General features: G+C 40.9%; 1 protein-coding gene across 3 annotated transcripts in view; it reads right to left on the bottom strand.

Annotated features, from left to right (window-relative positions):
* Positions 1-20,221, bottom strand: part of TULP4 (TUB like protein 4) — a 99,190-nt gene that overhangs the window by 32,955 nt on the left and 46,014 nt on the right. Inside the window, exons 3-6 of one of the 3 annotated variants that reach the window (XM_081139603.1) lie at positions 18,040-18,201; positions 7,454-7,634; positions 4,794-4,928; positions 1,762-1,928 (exon numbers count right to left, since the gene is read on the bottom strand). In XM_081139603.1, coding sequence (XP_080995729.1) covers positions 1,762-1,928; positions 4,794-4,928; positions 7,454-7,634; positions 18,040-18,201 — 645 coding nt within the window. The remainder of the gene's footprint in view (positions 1-1,761; positions 1,929-4,793; positions 4,929-7,453; positions 7,635-18,039; positions 18,202-20,221) is intronic. The other 2 variants (XM_081139604.1, XM_081139605.1) reach the window with 2 other exon arrangements.

Below are 20,221 nucleotides of genomic sequence, written 5' to 3'. Positions count from 1 at the left end.
ATTGTTAAAAGATATATTTAAATTCTGTAACTCAACAACAACAACAAAAATAATCCAACAAAAAAACTGGCAGCCCTGGCTGTATAGCTCAGTTGGTTAGAGTGTTGTCCTGATATGCCAAAGGTTGCAGGTTCTATCTCTGGGGTCAGGGCACATACAAGAAGCAACCAATGAATGCATAAATGGGTGGAGCAACAGATCGATGTTTCTCTCTCTCTCTTACCCTCTCCCATCCTCTTTCTCTAAAAATCAATAAAAATATATTAAAAATAAATAAATATAATAAAATTGGCAAGGATCTTGAAGAGACATCTCTCCAAAGAAGCACAGACGGCCAATAAGCAGATGAAAAAGCACAAGAAAAGATGCTCAACATAATAATCAGGGAAATACTAATCAAAACCTCACACCCATTAGGATGGCTACTATAAAAAAATACAATAGAAAATAACAAGTGTTGGCAAGAATATAGAGAAGACAGAACCTTTGGGTACCATAGGCAGGAATGTAAAATGGTGCAGCCACCATGAAAAACAGTATGACAGCTCCTCCAAAATTAGAAACAGAACCACCATATGATCTAGCAAGTCTACTGGGTATTTATCCAAAAAAACCGAAAGCAGTTTTTCAAAGACACACTTGTATGCCCTTGTTCACAGCATTTATTATCCTTGATAGCAGAAAGGAGGAAAGAACCCAAACGTCCACTATCCGCGAATGGATAAAATAGGATATATATATATATATATATATATACACACACACACATATACGTAAAATGACATATTATTCAGCCTTAAAAAGGAAGGAAATTCTGGCACATGCTACAACGTGTATGAGCCTTAAGGACATTAAGCTAAGTGAAATTTTAAAAAGTCGCAAAAAGACAAACATTGTATGACTGCACTTATATGAGGTATGTAGAATAGTCAAATTCATAGAAACAGAATGCTATTAAAGTTTCAGTTTTATAAAAAAGTTCTAGAGATTGGTTACACCACAATGGAATACACTTAACACTACTAAACCACTTAAAAATGGTTAAGATAGTAAATTTTGTTATGTGTATTTTGCTATAATTTGTTTTGAAGATACATTTAAATAATTTATGCCTGCATCTAATTACAAAATACCCCAGTCTGGTATACCTGCCTCTCTGAGGAGCTGGGTAAGGTTAGGACATAAGTCCCTAGTTTATTATTACCCCCATCAATCATCAACTCACTCTCCGCTCTCTGTCCAGTACTCCCTGCTAAGAATTTCATCTTCTACTGTAACTGACTTGGACAAGAAATGAACTGGTCTAAAGATTTCTGGAACATAAAAACAAACAGAAAGGGGCCCACCTGTGTAGACTTTCTTAAAGACCTTTAAGCTTTTAAACATTGTTTAACAGTAACTTAGGTGAATATAAAAGTACATTACTGGCATAACAAACATAAAATCCTAGTGAAAAAAATGAAGATTCAGCATTCACTTTTGCACATTTCTGATTCTACTTCACTGTGATGATAAACACTAGGTCACTCTGCTTACTGTCCACTCATTTGGGTAATGAAATAAATTATTTTGGTTAAAAGGCAAAAATGTCTTTCTCCCTATTTTTCATGGTTCATATCCCATAATATAATTAAAGTCAACAAAAGATTAAAATCTGTCAAAGACAATTACAGTGAGCATAACCAACTCACAAGTATGTTATGGAGACTGGGGGCACACTAACACAGGGCATCACAGTGAGTGCCCCACACACAGCCTTACTTGCACAAGTGTGTCCAGTGTGAAGATGTGCTCCCCACGAACATTGTAGAACTTGACCATGGCACTCTTCAGGAGAGGGCCATTGGGAAGGTCGCCAAGCTGGGTTTGCCGTTCCATACCAGCGACCGCGAGGAGGTCTCCCTGCGTGCACCACTGGGCAACCACCTCTGAAATCACAAAGAAGAAATGGTCAGCTTGAAACATGACCCTCCCTGAACTTTCACTTAAGTAGTTTAAAAAACAGAGATGCTTAGCAAATACAACAGCAGTTCTTCCCTTTTCTCTCATAAAGATATTGGCTACCGATTTCTCTGAAGGCAACAAAGACTCTATTAAAAACAGGTTTTATTACTTAGATAGGAATTGCAGTGCCCCGAAACATAACTAAATCAGGCAAAGACAACATACGATAAAGCTGGCATGTTAAACATCTATCTCTAATGCCAGCATTTCCATAGTAGGACTTGCAGAGCTCTGAGAGAGCAGCCAAGGTAATAAAACCTGTGACTGTACATCCTAAGTGCTTTTCCCATTGTTGTGCATCCCCCCCCCCCCCGCAAGAGATGACTCAAAGAGGTTATAAATGCTAAAAGTAAAAAGTAAATCACTAGCAAAGCCTAACTTTATTTGATTTCTATGTGCCACTGGGAAGATAATGTTCAGGTAAAGAATACATCTACATAGGAAGGCCCTGACTCTTAGTCAGCAGCTGATAATGTTCTGGGGTTTAGAAAAAGAAGAGAAACACTTCTGTTGGGTGATAGTGCTATCAGAGAAATGTCCCCACTGGAGATGTGATGCCCTCCTACCAGCCTTTTAGTGCTTACAATAAATGGCTATTACGTGGTTTGTCTAATCCCAATATGAGCCACTACTTATTCCTGCTGGCAAACGAACTGTTAGTACTAGGAAGATTTACGGGCTAGTTTTTCTCCCTCGAGGCCCTAAGACTATCTGTGCCTTATACAGAGATCCCTGAAACTTGCAACCCAGGAGCCCATTCTGCAGAGGGGCTGGAAAGGAATTCCACAGCTCCTAAGCTCTAACAGGTCACACATGATCACGGCATCTTTCTTATCCATGTGTGGTATTGATGCTGACATTAACAACAGCCATTCTGAGAAACTGAACTTCCCTTGAAGAGTGGACAGTGGCCTCCAGGACAAGATGACTCTCCAGACCCAGGGAAGCCAGAGCTTGCTTGTCAAGTCAGCCACAGACAGAAACCAGAGACAGAGGTAGCAGAGGGCTCAGCGGAAGTAGTTACAGACAAGCACCAAATGAAAAAACTCTACAACCTGAGTGAAAGCATCAGTAACAGGAATTCCCCCCTTTTCATACAGTAGGGTATGAATAAGGTGGAGTACAAACCAGGAAATGAAAGGTAACTTAGAAGAATCAAATACATATCCTGGCGAATAGATTTTTCAAGGTGATGGGGAAGGGAGAGGGTCTGTGCATACACTTCAGTGTGCTCTGGATACCCAAATGCCTCGACGGTTCTAGTGAAGAGCCTTGTCATGATGATGAAACTGAAACAACCTTTCTGGATGGTACCTTCGGAAACACAAAGAAGTCAAAAGGAGCAGCCACTAACACAAACAGGTAAAAATAACAAAAAGATGAAGTCTACAGGTGTTTAGGGCAAGAACATCGCTGCAATGCTGCAGAAATAAAGGCGACAGCGCTTAATCCCCAAAGGTCCCCGGCTGCCCCGCTTTGGTCAATGGGTGAGGGAGTACCTGCACCATGCTTTTTGCTATTTATTCATTTTAATAACGTTCCTTGCATTTTGTCTTTTCCCAACAGAAAAGTGGGTTGTTGCCCCCTCAGGACTGACACACAATCATACTCAGAGGTTGCTCAAAGATGAGCCCTGAGAGCACTCAAGGTAAGTCTGTTTACTAGGTGGGAGCTGTCTGTCCAAATTAAGAATGAGCCCAAATATTTACAAGTAAATGGCCAGGAATTTCTTCAGCTGAATAGAGTGAATAAATAAAATGGAGTCACTATGGTCAAGCTGCTAAATTATTCAATAAAGTAGGCTGAGGCATGAGGAAATTATTCTATTCTTGTCTTAACTAGCCTGGGAACTTAACCGTCTGGACTTTCCAGTCCTCTGTCAGTGCCCGAATGCATCTTGGGTAATTGTGCTTCAATGCCTGGACATACGTCAAACCCTCAGATGACCATCTGAATGACCTCAAAAAGAAACTGCTCCACTGTCCAGACCACAGGACATCTGAAGATTACCATCTTGGACCAATGCAGGGGCTAAGAATGCAGGATTGATTCTTTTCAAGAATGTGCTTTTTAAGAGCCTCGGGTTTTCTTTCTCTGTTTGAATAGTCTGGGTATTGCCTAGTTGTGTTTCTGGTTTGCAAACCCTAAGACCCTTGAATAATCTTTGTTATCTACTTCTAGACAAAGCCTCCTGACTATTTCTGAGTGCATTAGACAGTAATAAAGTTATCCTGAGACAGTTATAGTCTACGAAGGCAAGTCAGTCTTTTAAAAGGAGTAAGTTTCATAATAATAATGCCATTTCTTGTTCTAACAATTATACAACTAATAGTATCAAGGGACACAGCAATGTGAGAGCCCTTTGACAGCAAAAACCAGTATGCACAACCATCAGGGCCTTAATAAGCCTTAAAACTACAGGGGCTTCTGTGTTAATGTATTTCGTGCACTGTCTGCTGCCTCAAGAACAGCAGGTACTGCCGTCCAATACTCTACAGACACAGTGTCAGCCAGAGACAAACACACCGAACACCAGGGAGAGGACCACTCTTGTTGTAGTGGGAGAAGAGCAGCAGGTGAAGATGAAGACTGAAGATCAGGAATCCTTCCTCTAGGCAAGACTGGGAAGATAAGTAGAAAAGCAAAAAGAAATGGCCTTTACTAATAGACTCCCTAAGTCAGAAAGAGGTCACTGCAGGGGACAAGAATCAGTAAGTACTGGGTGTACGACAACCAGCCTGGTAGGCTGAGCTGATCCCTGGGCCTGGGGTCATATGCAGCCTCTGTACCTTTCAGTCCTGAGCGGATGATAGTAGGAGACAAGTCATCATAGTTGTTCATTAAGCTGATGTCCCCCGAGGTGAAGCTGACAGTGAGCAGCGGCTTGATATTCTGCACTGGGATGGGATATGCTGCTGGACCATCTGTGAAAACAAAAGTGCTGAGTGAAAAAGAGACAACGAGCACATGACCCAAATCCAGGGCAACAACGCTGCAATCTTGAAGGGTCTTGAAAAGTGCCCGACAATGCAGATCAGGCTCTAGACTGGGATGCTACTAAATAAAGCACCATTCCACACCACTCCAACCTACACAGCGCACAGAGGGTGCTCACCAGAGAACCCTGAGAGGTGTGGTGGGAAAAGTATGTGGGAAAAGTTTATTAACTTGGGTGCTAATGTGTTATGTGTTTCTAATGATGTATAAAAGTGAATTATTTGAATGTCATATAACATACAGGATGGGGAAAAAGTTGGTTTACAGTTGTTCGTATGGAAAATAATACAATAATAAATAATACAAGAATAAACTCTGGTTTTGCATACTCACTACTATTGTCCCATCATGTATAAGAATGATGGGAAGAAAAGGGAAATGTTTTCTTAATCCTGGTCCAACATGCAGAGGAAAGCTGTTATCAACACTAAATGCTCTTTCATTGAATGTTATGGGAACTGAGCAGCCACAGCAGCCACTATAGGGGTTCTTAGTTAAGTTTTTAACTTAAGAGACCCCAAATCTGGAAAGGCGGCTGAGGTTGGATGTGGTTCAAAGAATTCTGCTATATTCACAGTGCAATCAGCACAAAAGAAACACTTGCTTTGTAAAGTCAGGCAGTACTCACTAGTTAAGAAAGGAACCATGATGGACCACATTCTGGATTCGTTCATGTGTTGTTTAAAAAGTCAGTCAGTCCCGCCCATGGGCTAGGGTGAATCAGGGCTCTCTCAGAGGCTCCCTTATGCGTCACACCTACTCCGAGCTCACCTCTGGCAGACATCCGGGTGGGCCTTCCTGACATCCGCCTGCTCACCCCGACTCAGCCCTGCCTGCAGACAATCCCAAGTTACCGCTCTCCTTTGCTTCACCTGAACATGCTGAGGTACCTACCTCTGCACTCAAACTCCCTTGGCCACCAGGAAAACGCTATTCTATCTGAAAGGCAAACTCCACCATCTCCAAATCACCTCACTGCTTCTGAGAAAGGCAACTGGTTAGAGTAGCACCAGGTACTGAATTCTGTTCTTATACTTAATCTACACTTGCTTCAAAACCTTGGTCTCTGGATCTTGTTTCTTACAATAATAAGTGGGGATCAGTAAATCTGAATTCACTCTGGTAAAGTTCTGTTTTAAAACCATGCTGAGTCCAATGTTTTAAGACACTGATTTTATTACTATGAGGCTGAAGAAATGATCAACAATTCACTCAAGGCTGGGTCGTACTAACAAAAGGCATAGTTACTTCCCAAATGGATCTGTGGGTGATAAGAACACACTCCCTAAAGACCCACCTATTCTGAAATACTACCACTGATCTTAATTTTTTTTTCATGTGTAAACATCTTCTCCTAAAATAAAGACACACACACAAGTAAATGTGTATGTATATTCTCTGGGAAGCAGAACATATCACTTCTGGGACAGGAAGGAGAAGACAAAGCGGGAGCATTCCAGGTCCCAATGGGGCACGTGCTGATGAGAGGTGTATTTTAAAGATTATCACTAGACCAGCCCTTCATGGGACAAACACACGTCACAGGAAAGGGCAGAAATTGTCCAGAGTGTGCCCTTAGACCATTAGAGCACTCAGCACAGTGTGACCACCTTAACCAGGCAGCCATCCGTTCTACTATTTCATACTATGATTTTGTCTTGTAATAAAAAGAGGTGGGTTTGGGAGACAGGACATTGGGGAAGAGCCAGGGTCCTGGGCAGGCCAGCGCTGAGTGCTGACACTGGCTCGTGACAGTTGCACCAACGTCAAAGGCTGTGCCTTTCGCTGGGTCTCACATATTTCAGGGTAAGACATTGTGCGGGGTGGAGGCTGGAGTTAAAAATCACCCCCACCAAGTCTGAGACAATCGTTCATTACTGGTCCAAATGGGTAAAAACTCAGATACCAACTAATCTGGTTTAGTATCACTGTGAGGCTTATGGGGGTTAGGGGTGGAGGTGAAGGGGTGGAGAGGCAGGTTTTTCTAAACTGAGAGAGGTAAGAGTTTCTCCCCCAAATAAAGACAGAGACACAGATACCTATCTGCCCAACATGCTGGCCTTCATTACGGGCAGAACTAATAATCCTTTTCTCACACAATTAAAGCTATGGGCTTTAACATTAGGGGAGGAACACCACATATTAGTTATTGTCAGCATACTTCATCTTCAGCTCTCTTTATTCTCACTACTCCCCAGGACACAGAAAGGGTCATACATTTTATATGTAGGAAAACCTAAGCCAATGGCACTTCATCAGCGTGCCCAGTGATAGCGAGAAAGGGGATGGCAGAGTCAAATCAGGAACAGAGATGAGGCCGACTGGCCTCACTTCAGCCCGAGGACCCTTTCCAGTAAGTTAGAGTGCTGTGCCCATGGCAGACTGTTACCCTTCCTCCTCTAAATGGGTTCGTTCCCCTCCAGACACTCGTCCCTGTGGAGCAGCCAGCTACCTTGGGGCGGGGAGTAGTCGTCGGAGTCTGTGTCGCTCTCACTGCTGTCCTCCACCAGGAAGGCAGGGTAGTTCCAGGACATGCTAAGGATGCCGTCGGACTCGTGCAGGAGGACGTGGGCCAGCATCCTGCCGTGGCAGTCCATGACGATCACCTGCCCGTCGGCCGTGCCAAACAGCACCTGGAAATGAGGCCAGGACTACTGATGGGTGGGAGAAAGGGCCCCCGTTTCCGCAAACCTCATCACCTCAACTTGTTTAGGACAAAATGTGTTTAGAACTGAAAACATGGACCAGTTAAGTAACTTAGGGGATACACAAAGCATTAAGTAGTGAAAATTTAGCTGGTTGTTACTGTAATAATTCTAGTACTCTAATACTGAAATGTGGCCAGCAGCACAATAAATACAGTCCTTATGTTGTATGGACATTATCAAATGATACGAGCAAATCCTGGTTTCACATTTTATGGGTTGTTTTGTTTTCCTGGGTTGGAGGTGAAGGGTTAAGAGGATAATATTCACTTATTTTTCTGGAAAATAAAGCAGCAGCAGAGGTTCATTGTAAAGAATTTCTCAAATTAAGGAGACAAAACTTAGGTGTGTGTTTGACCTGAGAAAATACATTTTGTTATGTAAGCATGTTATCTAACCATATTTGGAAAAGATTCTTCTGAAATAGTTTGTCTAATGTTTTATCTCACTGTGAATAAGAATGGTATTAATGTATTAATTAATAATTAATGTTATAATGTATTATAACATTATAATGGTATTAATACCTTCATTGAGTGCTGACTTTGTGCTAAGCGCTATACCAAAAGCTTTACCTTGTAATCTGTCAAAACAATCCTGTGAGTTAAGTACCAGCAATGCGGAATGTGCTGAGGCTGGCCCTAGGGAACACCCCTCAGGTCCCCAGGTCTGGAAGCACACACTCAGGGCTGTGCTGGGGGATGGGACTGGCACAGGGCAGAGCTAGAGCACATGCAGGGAGAGGAAGGCGGGTGGGGGGTGAGCAGCATAAGAGCCTCTCACAGAGCTTGGCAGCTCCCTGACAGTGGTGCCATCCAGCTGGATGTCATGAGGGGAACCTGGGGCCTGGGAAGCAGGCCCTCCCAGGGAACATGCTGGTATCTTCTGCTCTGTGTGGTGGGCCCTGGTGGTCTCTGCATTTGCTGCCATTAAAACTTTCTATCCTTCCTGGCCGGGCGTGGCTCAGTGGTTGAGCATTGACCTAGGATCCAGGAGATGGTGGTTTGATTCCCAGTCAGGGCACATACCCGGGTTGTGGGCTCGATCCCCAGTCAGGGGTGTGCAGGAGGCAGCCGATCAATGACTTTCTCATCGTTGGTTTCTATCTCTCTCTCCTCCTCTCTCTGAAATCAATAAAGATATATTTAAAAACAAAAAAATCACCTTTCTATCTTTTGCATCTACTGAGATTTATCTACCCCTGGGCAACTCACTGTGACAACCAAGCAAACTACTTCCATTTTACAGACGCAGAAACAACCTGAGAGGGATCAAGTTGGTAAAGGTGTTAAGTGGTCAAGCCAGGACTATCTGACTAGAAAGGCCAGGATTTAATAAGGTTTTTTACATCCTTGTCTCTTTTAGCTTTTAAGAGAGTATGACACTAAGCTTGGGGGAAAAGACTATTCACAGCTGTACCCCTGTCACCTAAAAGAGTTTTGGGTACATGGTGGACACTCGATAATTATTTTGGCTGAACCCCACTGTAAGGCAAACATCATGGGTGGCAGAGGGTTTTCTTCACCTCCTTTCCACATCCACACCCATTTGTCCAAGTATGTTCCGAAGAGCAGCTCTGTACCTTGGTGCTGTCTGAAGGGGCCTTTTATCAGTTACGACTTTTGTTTTTAGTGATGATAGCTCATTAGCAAACAGTTTCTCTCCACAAGGACGCAGGAAGGTCTCTTACTCCTCCCTGTGGGTACCCACCATCTTCTATTGGGGCAATCATCACTACTCTCAGTCTTTAATGTGAGATTATTTGATTTCTGATTCCCACATTAGACTGTAAGCTTCTGAGGACTGGACCATGCCTGCTCTGCTCACCACTATCTCCCCAGGGCCTGTCATTTGTGAAGGGACAGAGGAAATGCCTTAGCACTGAAGCGTTTTTTAAGTAACACACTTTTTTTTCATTTTAGAGAAACAGATCCCAGACAATAGGACAGACACCTAATTCCCGAATAAAGGACGTTGACTTAATGAGTTACCAGTGCTCAATACTACATTAAGGCAAAAAGGAACAAAAAACTACCCTCCCCCACTCTCCCAATTCCCTACCAATTAACCAGTTCCAACCACAGCTCTCTTGGGAAGATAATACACTTTAACATTTGAGAGAAGGAAAAACCAGAACATCAGTCTAGCTGTCAAGCAATGGAGGGAGTTACTCTGTTTTTGGAGCAGATAGCTGAGGAACACTGATGCAACATGAAATCAGGTTTTAAAAAACCTCCTCTATTACAAGTTCTTTTCATGCTTAATCACTCCAGTGAGATAAAACTTATGTGAGCCATGGACTCGAAGAGAACAGGACGGAGAGTTTAATAATGAGCACGCCCAAGGCAAGCGCTCGTTGCTGCGGCTTCCACCCCCTTCTTCTGGAGCGCTCTCTAGGGAGGCGCTGCTGGCCCCTCCTGGGCTGTCTCCTCTTCCAGGCTTGGTTCTCTCTCTAGATCACAGTCATGTCCACAGCTTCAAGGATCCCACTCACAGTAGGTCCCTGTCCAGGCCTCTCCCTAAACTCTGGATTCACACATTCAACTGTCTAACCTGCCACCTGGGATGTGTCAAAGGGCCTTCAGAGTCAACACGTTCCAGGTGAAATGTGTGATCTCGTCCTTCCTCAACCAATACATACACAGGCAGGTCCTCTCCCAGAGAAGACCATGCCGTGGCTGGTGTTTTATCTCTAATGTCCAGGACAGTGTCTGCCAATATAACAAGTGCTCAGACATCATGTGTGAAAGGTTTAGGGACCCACCACTCAGAATTAATCTCACTCTAACCACAGACCCCACAGCACTCTGAACCTGGCTCTGTTTTGCATGTCTGTCCCATTAAATCATGAGCTTCTCGAGGACAGATCTGCACCCGAGTTACTCACATGTTTCCTGTCACGAGTGGATGCTCAGTGACTATTAGTAAATGAGTTTCTGCCCAAAGTTTGGCCTTTGCCCAAGTTTTCCTACAAATGAAGGGAGAACTTCTTTAAGCTATAAACCAATGCCTCCAACAACACTTCTAATTATGAATTGATGATGAAATGATTTAAATTTGTCTATTTTTCCTGCAGTTTTTTCTGCTAGACTGCAGGCTTCACACATGGGCTGAGGACAATGCCCTCTATAATGTGGACACAAGAACCAACAAACTGGTAGAAACCTGAGGGTCCTCAGGCCATATCAGTTCAAGGGCTATCTCTTATTGCAGGGCAGTTTTTAATATCAATGAAATTTTAAAATAATTATAGTACTCATATAAAATCTCAATTTTAATGTATTCCATTCTAAACTATTTTTAGATGTAATTATTTTAAAGTATAAATCAATTACCAGTAATTTAAAGTGAACCAAGCCATAAACGAAAGGGGGTAGGAAGAGGGTATACAATCATCCAAAAGATTTATGTTCTGGAAGCAGTGACGCTATGTCATCAGTGCCCTTATCTTTGGACACTGGTACTCATCTGAATTCTTGAATAAAGACCATATTTAGAAAATTTCTGCTGCTTCTATAAATGTTCACCTCTCTTGCAGCGGAGCTGAACTAGCAGTACTGAAACTGTTTCCAAAAGAATTTACGTTTTCCCCATTTATTTGTTTTTGTGATTTAAAGCTGGGGGAACGGATAACAAAGTGATTACAAATTCCTACTCTGTGACTTCAGCCCCACTGGTGGCAAATGTCTACATGAGCCACTGTGGATAGGGGAATGAAGGGACAAGCTGTGATGTCCCTCCACTCTTTAGAAGGAAACTTCTGTTCTGAGATGCCACTGAAGTAAAACATTTTCTTAAAAGATCTCCCTTTTGGGTTTCAGAATACTGGTCTTCAAATGTGCTTCAAGGCCAGATTTGTGTATTTTGCAACTAAAGAAAATAGTCACTGAAATCAAGACAGTTGTAAATGACAGAATTGCTCAGTTGATTAATAGATTACTCCCTTGTTTAGAGAAAAAGATAAATGTAATTTCACAGTTGACTATAACAATCATTTCTAAAACAGATGTTTTAAGATTTATTGTGATAAATACAGGAAAGATATCTCACCCATAATATCTGTAATAAAAAAATATGTATCTCTGGCTAAACGTATAATTTTGAAGCTGTTTCATCTATTCACTGTTGAAAAGACCGCTTATAAACTAACCTATAAAGATGAGACTGTCCTATGTCTAAAGAATTTCAGAGAAGGAGATATTCCAGCTGCCTCAAATTTAATGTTAAATAATTCCCATTGCTAGAACATTCTTCCCCAAATCTTTCAGGCTCCATTTTTAAGTTTATTCACCTTTCTAAAACACCCACACAAGATTTCTGGAGGAGGAGGGGAATGTCCTGACTACAGGGATAATTAAAATTCACATTTAATTAGAATATCTCCAGAAGGATACACAAGTAACTGGGAACACCAATTACCCCAGGAGAACAGAAGTGGGTGGTTTGGGGATAGCGGAAAAAAGGGGCCTTTTCATCATATATCCTTCTGAACATTTAGAATTTTATACCATGTGAATGCACTACTAAAATATATATATTTAAGTGTACTGTGAATAAGGTAGAAAGAAATGTTTCAGGAATATAGCTCTCTCAGGTCTTCGGAGCAGGGTGAAATGCCCAGGGTAGCCATGCACCATGCAGTCTGGGGGTGAATGTGCACCTTTAATTTGGGTGGGAGATGCTAAGTGATGCTGGAATCTCACAGCCTGTTTGGTGCAGACAGTCCAAACCTGATGGGGGAACACCCTTTCCTTTGCAAAGGATTCAGGACTAGGAGTTGGTTGGCTGGAGAGTCTCGCTCTATTTTGACTCCTAACTACTTTCATCATTTTAAATTGGTCATCTACCTGTTGGTCTCCTCTGTCAGCTAAAAAAATTATATTAGATGAGCTCTAAAATCCTTTCCTGTTTCCCAATACTACACATATTTAAAATGCATCTGAATATATTTCTCAATATATGAAAATAGTAATTTCTTTCTGTGGCTACTGATGAATTTCTTCAACAAAATGGGTAGGAGGAAATGATTTCCTGGTCTGCAGAGAGTAAAAGGCTTCTGACTCACCAGTAACTGTTAGGGTACACAGTGATGGTAGCAGACCCAACAGTACTGTGAATGGTGTCAAAGATAAACAAAGCCAGACACTAGTTAGAGGTCAGGACAGGTTTTAACGAGAAATAACTACTCCAACAGGGGAGGGAGTCGAGCATAAACTGAACTCAACTTCCATCTGTGCAGAGGTGATCGACTGGGCATTTTACAGAGGGAATGATGGAGTAGGAAGTGGGGAGATGGATTCAAGAAGTCAGGAAGTGGAAATTCACAAAAAGCAGGAGGTGGGGTTTGCCAATGTGATTAGGCTATCTGGGTGTGCTAACTGGTTCTCGTCAGTTAGGGACCTGCCCTTCTACAGAGCCTGGGAGACAGGGGTCCAGGTGTTGTCCGGAACACAGAGTAAATTCCTTTGGCAGCCTTGAGTTTACCCAGGCAAGAACTTAATTGGGTTGCAGTTGTCATCCCTAGCAACACAGCCTTGAGCTGACAGAACTATGGTAGTGTTTATTCAAGTGTGTCTGTCTGTCTCTCTCTCTGTACATGAAATCATTTGTGATGAGAATCTAGTTTTCTAGGCCAAGGCTGAGGCCTAGTCAAGAAGAGGGCTCAGCAGGGGCTGCCTAGAATTTAGTCAGAAGTATGTCTATCACTGGTAGTAGCACACGTCACCTGCCTTCAGTGTGAAACAGGATGTATTTCAATGCCAAGTGTAGGGTCGTCGGAGCAGAAATGCATTGGTGGTTCAGAAATACCACCCAAGTAAGCTCAATTCCGGAGTTCAGCCATTTGGACAAACACTGGCATTCATGCAAGGGTTCTACGTCAACACCAAGGTCATTACCATGCTGTGGTTTTAATAAAAGCATATGAAGAAAATATAATACTAAATTAACAAGAAACTGACTTTAAAATAAGTTTAGTTTCCCCCTCCCATATATTACACTGTTTTTATTGTGATAAGAACACTTAATGTGAGATATACACTCTTAAATTTTCAAGTGGACAAATACAGTGCTGGTAACTACAGGCACTAAGTTGTACAGCAGGCCTCTAGAACATAATAATATTGTATAACTGAAACTTTAAACCCACCAAACGGCAACTCCCTGTTTCCCCTCCCTCCATTCCAGGGCAACCATCCTTCCACTCTCTGCTTCTATGAACTGCATTATTTTAGATTTCTCATATAAGAGGGATCATGCAGTATCTGACCTTCAGCGACTGGATTATTTCATTTAGCATAATGTCCTCAAGGTTTATCTACATATTGTTCAGCCTTCCTTTTTAAGGCTGAAACATATTCCATTGTGTATATATACACCGCATATTACTTATATTTTTGGTGTAAGACAAGGGTCCAGTTTCATTCTTTTTCATGATCGTGCCTAGTTTTCCTAGCACCGTTTGTTAAAGAGACTCTCCTTTCCCACTGTGTGTTCTTGGCACCCTTGCTGACGACCATCTGGCTGTATACGCACGGGCTACTTCCATGCTTCTCTATACTGCTCTGTTGGTCCCTGTCTGTATCACGCCAATACTGTGCTGTTGTGAAAGTGCAGCTTTGTCACGTATTTTGGAATTGGGACACAGGACTGCTCCCCAGCGTTGTTCTTTGGTTATTCCTAGCCCTTTGTGCTTTCATTTAAATTTTAGGATCTTTTTGTATTTATGTAAAAAAATGCCACTGGGATTTTATATGGATTGCGTTGAATTCCATAGATCACTTTTAGTAGTATGAATGTTTTAACAATTTAAGTCTTCCAATCTATGAGCACAAGATGCCATTCCATTTATCTGTGTCTTCTTTAATTTCTTTCATCAACATCATGTACTTTTCAGTGTGTAAGTCTTTCACCTCCTTGGTTAAGTTTAATCTTAAGTATTTTATTATTTTTTTATGTTATTATAAATGGAATTTTCTTAATTTCCTTTCCAGATAGTTCACTGTTACTGTACAGAAATGCCACTAATTTTTGTATCCTGCAACTTTACTGAATTCATTAATTCTAACATGTGTGTGCGCACACTCTTTACGGTTTTCTACACCTAAGATCATGTCATTTGCAAACACATACAGTTTGACCTCTCCCTTTCCTATCTGAACGCCTTCTCTTTCTTTTTCTTGCCTCACTGCTTTGGCGAAGACTTCCAGGACTATGCGGACTAGAAACGGAGAGAGTGGGCATCTTTATCTTGTTCCTGACAATAGAGGAAAAGCTTTTAGTTTTTCACCGCTGAGCATGATATTAGCTACAGGATTTTCATATATGGCTTTGATTATGTTCAAGTCTTTTCTTTCTATTCTTAGTGTGTTGAGAGTTTTCATCAAGAAAGGGTTTTGAATTCTGTTAAATGCTTTTCTGCATCTACTGAGATGATCTGTTCTTATGCTATCTTCTGTTAGTGCAGCATATCACAATTCACTTTCATATGCTGAATGTCCTTGCATCCCAGGGATCAAACCCACTTGATGACTGTGTACGATTCTTCTCATGTGCAGTTGCGTTCAGCGTGCTAGCATTTTTTTTTCTTTTTAATCCTCATCTGAGATATTTTTTCCATTGCTTTTCAGAGTGTGTGGCAGGGAGAGAGAGAGAAACATCGATGTGAGAGACACTGATTGGCCGCCTCCCTCGAACTCCGACTGGGGCAGGGATCAAGCCTGCAGCTGAGGTACCTGCCCCTGGCCAAAATCGAATCCAAGACCCTTCAGTCCGAGGGCTGATGTTCCAACCACTGAGCCAAACAGGCTAGGGCAGTATGCTAGTCTTATGCTGAGGATTTTTGCACTTATGTTCATCAGGGACATTGGTAATTGTTTTGTTCCTACACTGTCTTTGTCTGGCTTTGGTACTGGGGTGATGCTGGCCTCATAAAATGAATTTGGAAGTGTTTCTTTCTCTTCGAGTTTTTGGGAGAGATTGAGAATAGTGTTAATTCTTCTTTAAATGTTTGGTAGAATTCACCAGTGAAGCCATCTGATCCTGGCGTTTTCTTTGTTGAGAGGTTTTTGATTACTAACTCAATCTCCTTACTAATTATAGGTCTGTTCAGATTTTCTATTTCTTCATGATTCAGTCTTGGTAGGTTCTATTATCTAGGAATTTATCTGTTTAACCTAGATTATCCAATTTGGTAGTATGTAATTGTTCATAGTAGTCTCCAATGATGCTTACAATTTCTGTGACATTGGTTATTATGTCTCCTTTATTTCTGATTTTTTTTTAGTCTAGCTAAAGGTTTTTCAATTTTGTTGTTCTTTTCAAAAATCCCAACTCTTAGTTTTGTTGACTTTTATCTATTGTTTTTCTATTTTACATCTCATTCTATTTCTGCTCTGTTGTTTCTTCTTTCTACTAATGTTGGGCTAGGTTTGTTCTTTTTCTAGTTCTTTGAGATGGAAAGTTGGATTGTTTGAGATCTTTTTTGTCCTTTATATTGTAGGTGTTATTGCTATAAATTCCCCCCTTAGTACTACTTTTGCTATACCCCTTCAGATTCGGTATGTGCTGTTTTCCTTTTGTCTCAGTTTTTCTAACTTCCCTTTTGACTTCTTCAACCCTTCAGTTAAGCAAAAAAATTTAATTTCTACATGTTTGTGAATTTTACAGTATTCCTTCCACTAATCATTTCTAGTTTCATTCCATTCTGACTGAAAAGAGTACTTGGTATGATTTCAGTCTTCTTAAATGTATTAATGCTTGTGACCCAACATGTGATCTATCATGAAGAACGTTCCTCTGCTCTTTTCTTTTTTTTCCTTTAAAATATATCTTTATTGATTTCAGAGAGAGGAAAGGAGAGGGAGAGAGACAGATAGAAACGTCAATGATGAGAGAATCATCAATCGGCTGCCTAGCTTGCAACCCGGGCATGTGCCCTGACTGAGAATCGAACACGGATTGCCTGGATCCTGAGTCGATGCTCAACCGCTGAACCATGCCCAGCAGGGCTCCTCTGCTCTTGAGAAGAACACATATGCTGCTTCTGTCAGGTGGAATGTTCAATGTGTTTGTTAGGTCCATTTGGTTTATACTGTTATTAAAGCCCACTGCTTATTTGATTTTTGTGTCAGAATGTTCTACACATTACTGAAAGTGGGGTACTGAAGTCTCCTACCATTACTGTATTGCTCTGAATTTCTCCTTCCAGTTCTGTGAAAGCTTGCTTCATATATTTAGCATTTTATATATTTGGATGCTATAATGTTATATGCATATATATATAATTTTATTAGATTATACATTACGAAAGTAGAACATTAAAAACATTTTTGAAATTACGTTTGAAAAAATGACCCAGAGGCTAACCACCATAAAATCACAACCTGCTCGTGGCATTTGGATTCACTTCCTTCCAGTTATTTACACTACAGAGACAGGTTTCTTTTTGGTGTTTATGATGTGGTAATCGCACCACATATACCACTTCGAATCCTGACTTTTCCCCTTAACATTAGATCATAAGAGCTCTTCCATATTATTACACCATCTTTGTAACCACAATCTACAACTTATGGAACTACTATGTAATACTTTAAGGGTTATACCACAGTTTACTTAACCACCATATTTTCAGACAAAGTAGGCTATTGCCATATTTTTGCTATCATAAAGAATACTTCAATAAAGAACTGTTATTTTCTTCCTTTTGTTTCTTTTAGATAAAGTCCTAAAGTATATTACCAGGCCAAAGTGGGTGATAACTTTTAAGACTTTTCACATACTCTACACCAAAATGCTTCCTCAAACATCTAATACACATTGTTACTAGCAATGAACGAGAATGCTTATTTGATTGTACTCTTATCAATAATCAGTAAAATCATCTGTATCATTTACTACTTTTACTAATAAGTGAAAATATATCCTCACTATGCTATTTTGCATTTCCCCCCCGAGAATACTTTTCCACCATATGATTACTGACTAGTTGAAGTTCTTTTGTAAATATTATTTATGTCCATTATCCAGTTATCAGTTGGCTATTTATGGAGATTTGAAACTAAATTTGTGTCAACATTTTCTGCAATTAAAATGTTAACCCAATGTCTACTGCACTGGTGGGAAATACTATTTCTCCAATCTATGGTTTCAAATTTTTGTTTTAATATTTACCTGGACACTGGCATTGTCCTTTTCCTTTGTGATTCTTTATAAGTCTTTGGAGCCAACTCACCTAGGCCCACCCCTTCTTCCCTGTGTGATAATATTTAACTCATTTCCTCCCCAGCTCTAATGGTTTTAACATTACATACTCATATTCAAGAGGCATTACCTGTTGGTCATCAGGAGTCCATATGCCACATGTGATCTGACTTTCCAAGTTGATCTCAGATGACCAGTGTCTTTGTCCACTGACAGACCCAACCAGGACAAACCCATCTCGATATGAAATAAGTGCTTGAGTCCCATCATGGCTCCAAGTGAAATCACTCACCTTTGAGACACACACAGAGAAAAGTGGTCAATTTGTAATCTTAAAGGGAAAGAGCTTTCATCAAAGACTAGCTAGCCATTAGCCTTTGGCTAAGATCAAGATGGCTTTTAAGAAAATATAGCCCGGCTGGGTGTGGCTCAGCGGTTGAGCATCGACCTAGGATCCAGGAGACTGGGATTCGATTCCCGGTCAGGGCACATGCCTGGGTTGCGGGCTCGCAGCCAATCAATGATGACTCTCTAATCATTGATGTTTCAACTCTCTCTCTCCCTCTCCCTTCCTCTCTCTGAAATCAATAAAGATACACTTAAAAAAAGAAAGAAATCAATATAAATATATATACGTATTATAATGATATTATATAAAAGACATCATCTGAAAAGCATGTGTCAGTGTGGTGCTGAGTGCTTCACCCGAGTTAATAAACCTAGTAAAGACCACCTGTGGGAGGTATTATCATGCCTGTTTTACAGAGACAATAGGCACAGACCAGATAACCAAAATGGACAAGACCTTTTGTAGACATATGGTCTCATTTCTCTTTAGTAAACACCTAAAAGTAGAATTGCTGGTTCATATGGTAAGTGTATGTTTGTGTAAGAAACTACCAAACTGTTTTCCAAAGTGGTAATACCATTTTACACACCCCCGTCAGCAGCATATGAGAGCACTAGCAGGTCCACACCTCACCAACACCTGGTGTGGCTGGTCTTTTTATTTTAGCTATCCTAGTAGCTGCGTAGCAGGATGACATTGTGTTTTAATTTGCATTTCCCCAATGACTAGTATGTTGAACATGATTTCACTTGTTTATTGATCATTTGCACATCATCTTTTGGGATATGCATGTTCAAGTCCCTTGCCATATATATGTATTCATATTCACCTACTCATATATGTCAAGAAGCTGGCCTTCTTATTGTGTGGTAAAAATTCTAAATATAATCCTTTATCAGAAATGTGTGTGGCAAATAATTTCTCCTACTCTGTGGTTTGCCTTTTCATTTTCTTAGTGGTATCTTTCAAAGGGTAAAACTTTTAAATTTTCATGAAGTCCAATAAACTCTGCAATAAAATCTGGAAGTCCTTTTATTTTGCAAAAAATAATGCTTTTATTTACATGTATTTTAACTCATTTATCTTGGGAAATACTTGTACTAAAAGGAAGAACAACTTAATAGAGGGTTAAAAAGTATAGTCAGTGAAAAGAATCTTGCCCAAACACACACCACCAACCTTACAGTCACAAAAAATAGTAACATAGAATGTTTACATGGATTAATTGGGTTAATTAGGTCAGCAAAGAGTGATAAGAATATATCACAACTGAAAAACAGAAACGGGGGGGGGGGGAGCTCAGTACCAAATGCTGTAAAGAAAACAGGTAGAAAGCCCCCTCCACTGGTTGTCTTTCAGTTGCAGAGGGTTACAGTGTTCTTGCTTCACTAGCGAGTGTTCTCAGACATGGATTAATTGAAGCTGAGCAGCAGCCTGGATGACTCACTGCCTGAGGCAGTTCTTTCGTTTTTTTGTTTTAATGTATCTTTATTGATTTCAGAGAGAAGAAGGGAGAGGGAGAGTGATAGAAACATCAATGATGAGAGAGTCATTGATCGGCTGCCTCCTGCACGGCCCCCACTGGAGATCGAGCCCACTACCCAGGCATGTGCCCTGACAGGGAATCGAACCTCAATCTCCTGGATCCTAGGTTGATGTTCAACCGATGAGCCACGCCAGCTGGGCCTGAGGTAGCTTTTATCAGACCATCCTTGGTGACTAATTCTGTAAAACTATGCACGCACCATTCCAGACTCAATTTTGAAACAAATGACTCAATCATTTCCTAAAAAAGAAACTGTTAAAGCATCATTTAGCTTTTGCGAGATGTTTGATTGTTTTGCCTCAATGAAGGGCATGCTATATAACAAGGATCACCTGCCATTTCTTCTAAAAAGTATTATTTTTCTCTGAGCAGATTTCAAGGACATTCCTATTCCAAGTTACAAAACTGTCCCTCCTC

The sequence above is a fragment of the Miniopterus schreibersii genome (assembly GCF_964146895.1).
Source record: "Miniopterus schreibersii genome assembly, chromosome: 6".
Taxonomy (NCBI): Eukaryota; Metazoa; Chordata; class Mammalia; order Chiroptera; family Miniopteridae; genus Miniopterus; species Miniopterus schreibersii.
The sequence above is the reverse complement of the archived record's forward strand: the minus strand, read 5'-3'. Positions and strand labels throughout refer to the sequence as shown.